The sequence below is a fragment of the Lactuca serriola genome, chromosome 3 (genome assembly GCF_051521515.1).
Source record: "Lactuca serriola cultivar US96UC23 chromosome 3, Lser_US96UC23_V15, whole genome shotgun sequence".
In the NCBI taxonomy this organism is placed as follows: Eukaryota; Viridiplantae; Streptophyta; class Magnoliopsida; order Asterales; family Asteraceae; genus Lactuca; species Lactuca serriola.
Genome location: NC_136410.1, coordinates 132,414,203 through 132,416,483, shown reverse-complemented (window position 1 = coordinate 132,416,483; position 2,281 = coordinate 132,414,203). Strand labels below are relative to the sequence as shown.

Genomic DNA, 2,281 nt, shown 5'->3' with positions numbered 1-2,281 from the left:
GGTAATGCAGTTTAAATCCCTCATCAGTTTAATAGGGGCTAGAAAATTGAAATCGGGAGAAGGGACATATAACACAGATTTTCGTGTTATATTTTTGGATATGACAACTGTACCAATGCCTCCTACTTTTGCGTCTTCTCCTGTAGCAACACGTATGGTTCTGCCATTAGATACCGGTTGGAATTCAATGAATACACTCCGTTCGCCTGTCATGTGATCAGTAGCAGCACAATCAACCACCCAAGTTTTTTTCACCTGCACTTGCCATGAATGCGGATGATATCCCACCTTGCTGAGAAACAGTGGAAACTCCTTTGTCTTCACGGGGAGTAATTTGCAAGATCTTCCTAAGAGCTTCAATTTGATCCTTGCTAAAACTCTCCTGGTTGTCACTAGTTGTTGCATTTGCACGAGGTTTCCATTCAGATGGTTATCCATGAATTTTCGAACAAGTTTCCTTGGTATGACCAGGTCGTTTACAATGATCACACCAAGGTTGACCATTCCTTTTCTGAGATATTCCTGGAATCACTAGAGATTTCATACCGGATGAAGCACGCGTTACAAGAGCTGAGACCTCATTTGTGATGTTGCTAGCATTTCCCAGCATAACCTCTCTTCGACTTTCTTCTTTCCTGACTTCTTAGAACACTTCTCTGATGCTAGGCATAGGTTTAGTATCCAAAATTCATCCACAGACTTCATCAAGTTCTTGGTTGAGCCCAAGAAGGAATTTATAAATTCTTTCTTTTTCAACCAGTTTCTTGTACTGTTTTCCATCTATTGGGCAGCTCCAAGTTATAGCATCAAGGACATCGAGTTGCTGCCAATATCGGTTCAGTGTTGTGAAATAACTTGTCACAGTTGACTCTATCTGACGAAGATCATGGAGAATCCCTTTGATTTCAAATAATGTAGAAGTTTGTCTTGGTTTGAAAACGTATCACGAGCCACTTCCCAAATTTCTGATGCAGTTTTGTAAAACATAAACTGTTCACCTATTTCAGGAGTCATAGAATTTAGGAGCCACGACATAACCATGTTGTTTTCTTCTTTCCACTTTTTGTGGGTAGGGCTTTTATCATCGGGTTGAACAAGATTAATAGAAAAGTAGTCTTCTTTACCCTTTCCTCCAATGAAGATTGATTTAGAGTGAGACCAAAGATTATAGTTTTGACCATTCAGTTTATATGCAGTGGGTAAAGTGATGTAATCGGGATTGATAGTTTGTGGAGCTTGAGGTGGGTTTTCATTTGAAGAGCCAGAACTAACATCTTCACTGACAAAGGTAGAAGATATATTCCCGAATTTGATAGAATTATTAGTCATGATGACCAAATAGAGAGATAATCTTTCCACAGTAGATGCAGAAAGAACAAAAAAAAACTGATTTTGAATAAATCGACTAGGGGATGGATTGATACGTGAGTTTCAGAGAGAGAAAAAAACTTAACCGGTTGGTTGATGAACAATTGATTAGAGCATGATCGAGCTCAGCTCTGATACCATAATGATTTCAGTGACTCTACTATAGAACACGGAAGAGATGGAGAGAATACTTCACGTATCTTTTATTCATTATTGTAACAACTTAATTGAAACACTGAAAGAAAGAAAAATATATATAGAAAAAAAGGGGGCAGGCCCTAACCCTAAAACACCATAATTACACCATTACCCCTCCAGATTAAATAAAGAAATAAATGAGAAAAATAACTAAGTCTTCAATCACTATTAATTGTATCTTGAATACAAATACTAACTAATAAGTAGATTAAAACATTTTATATGATTAAGCATGGAGAGGCTCCATCCTCATCTTACTTAACGTTTTATGGATTTGAAGCCGATGTTGGACTAAATCTTCTAAACCCAAAAGCTACTAAGTACATATTTGTATAATACTCTAAATGTGGTTTGGATTGTTTTATGCAAACCCACCATGAATAAGTTCTTTTTATTCTTATGAAACATAAGTTAGTAGAAAGCAAGCTTCTAATGACAAAGCAAGTTGGACGAACATGGAACTTGAAGCAGGTCAAGGAACATAACCTTATGTAGCAATAGTTGGCACTAGTTTTAACAAGGATTGTTAAAATTGAATAATAGCTCTTCACAAACACAAATTGTTTGCATTAATGGTAGAATTCATCTATGACTTGAGAAATGTGGAATTTCTTATTGATGATAATTTATTGATGGTTTTTGGAAAATCCATCAAATACCAAGATGCTATGTCAGATCTCAAATCTGATAAATGACTTAGAGTCATGAACATGAG

At 36.4% G+C, this 2,281-nt stretch overlaps 1 protein-coding gene across 1 annotated transcript; it reads right to left on the bottom strand.

Moving 5' to 3' along the window:
* Nucleotides 1–688: 688 nt before the first annotated feature.
* Nucleotides 689–1,329, bottom strand: LOC145095719 (uncharacterized). Its single transcript, XM_079033550.1, has 2 exons — nucleotides 999–1,329; nucleotides 689–897 (listed from the first exon to the last, which is right to left on the bottom strand). The coding sequence occupies exons 1-2, from the start codon at nucleotides 1,327–1,329 to the stop codon at nucleotides 689–691; spliced, it is 540 nt and encodes a 179-aa protein (XP_078889676.1).
* Between the last annotated feature and the right edge of the window lie 952 nt (nucleotides 1,330–2,281).

Bases quoted from the DNA above. Each gene is read 5' to 3' on its own strand.
- LOC145095719 (XM_079033550.1), bottom strand. From the start codon at position 1,329: ATGACTAATAATTCTATCAAATTCGGGAATATATCTTCTACCTTTGTC. The intron at 898-998 runs GTGAACAGTTTA...TTGAAATCAAAG, and splicing joins TTCTATGACTCCTGAAATAG to GGATTCTCCATGATCTTCGT.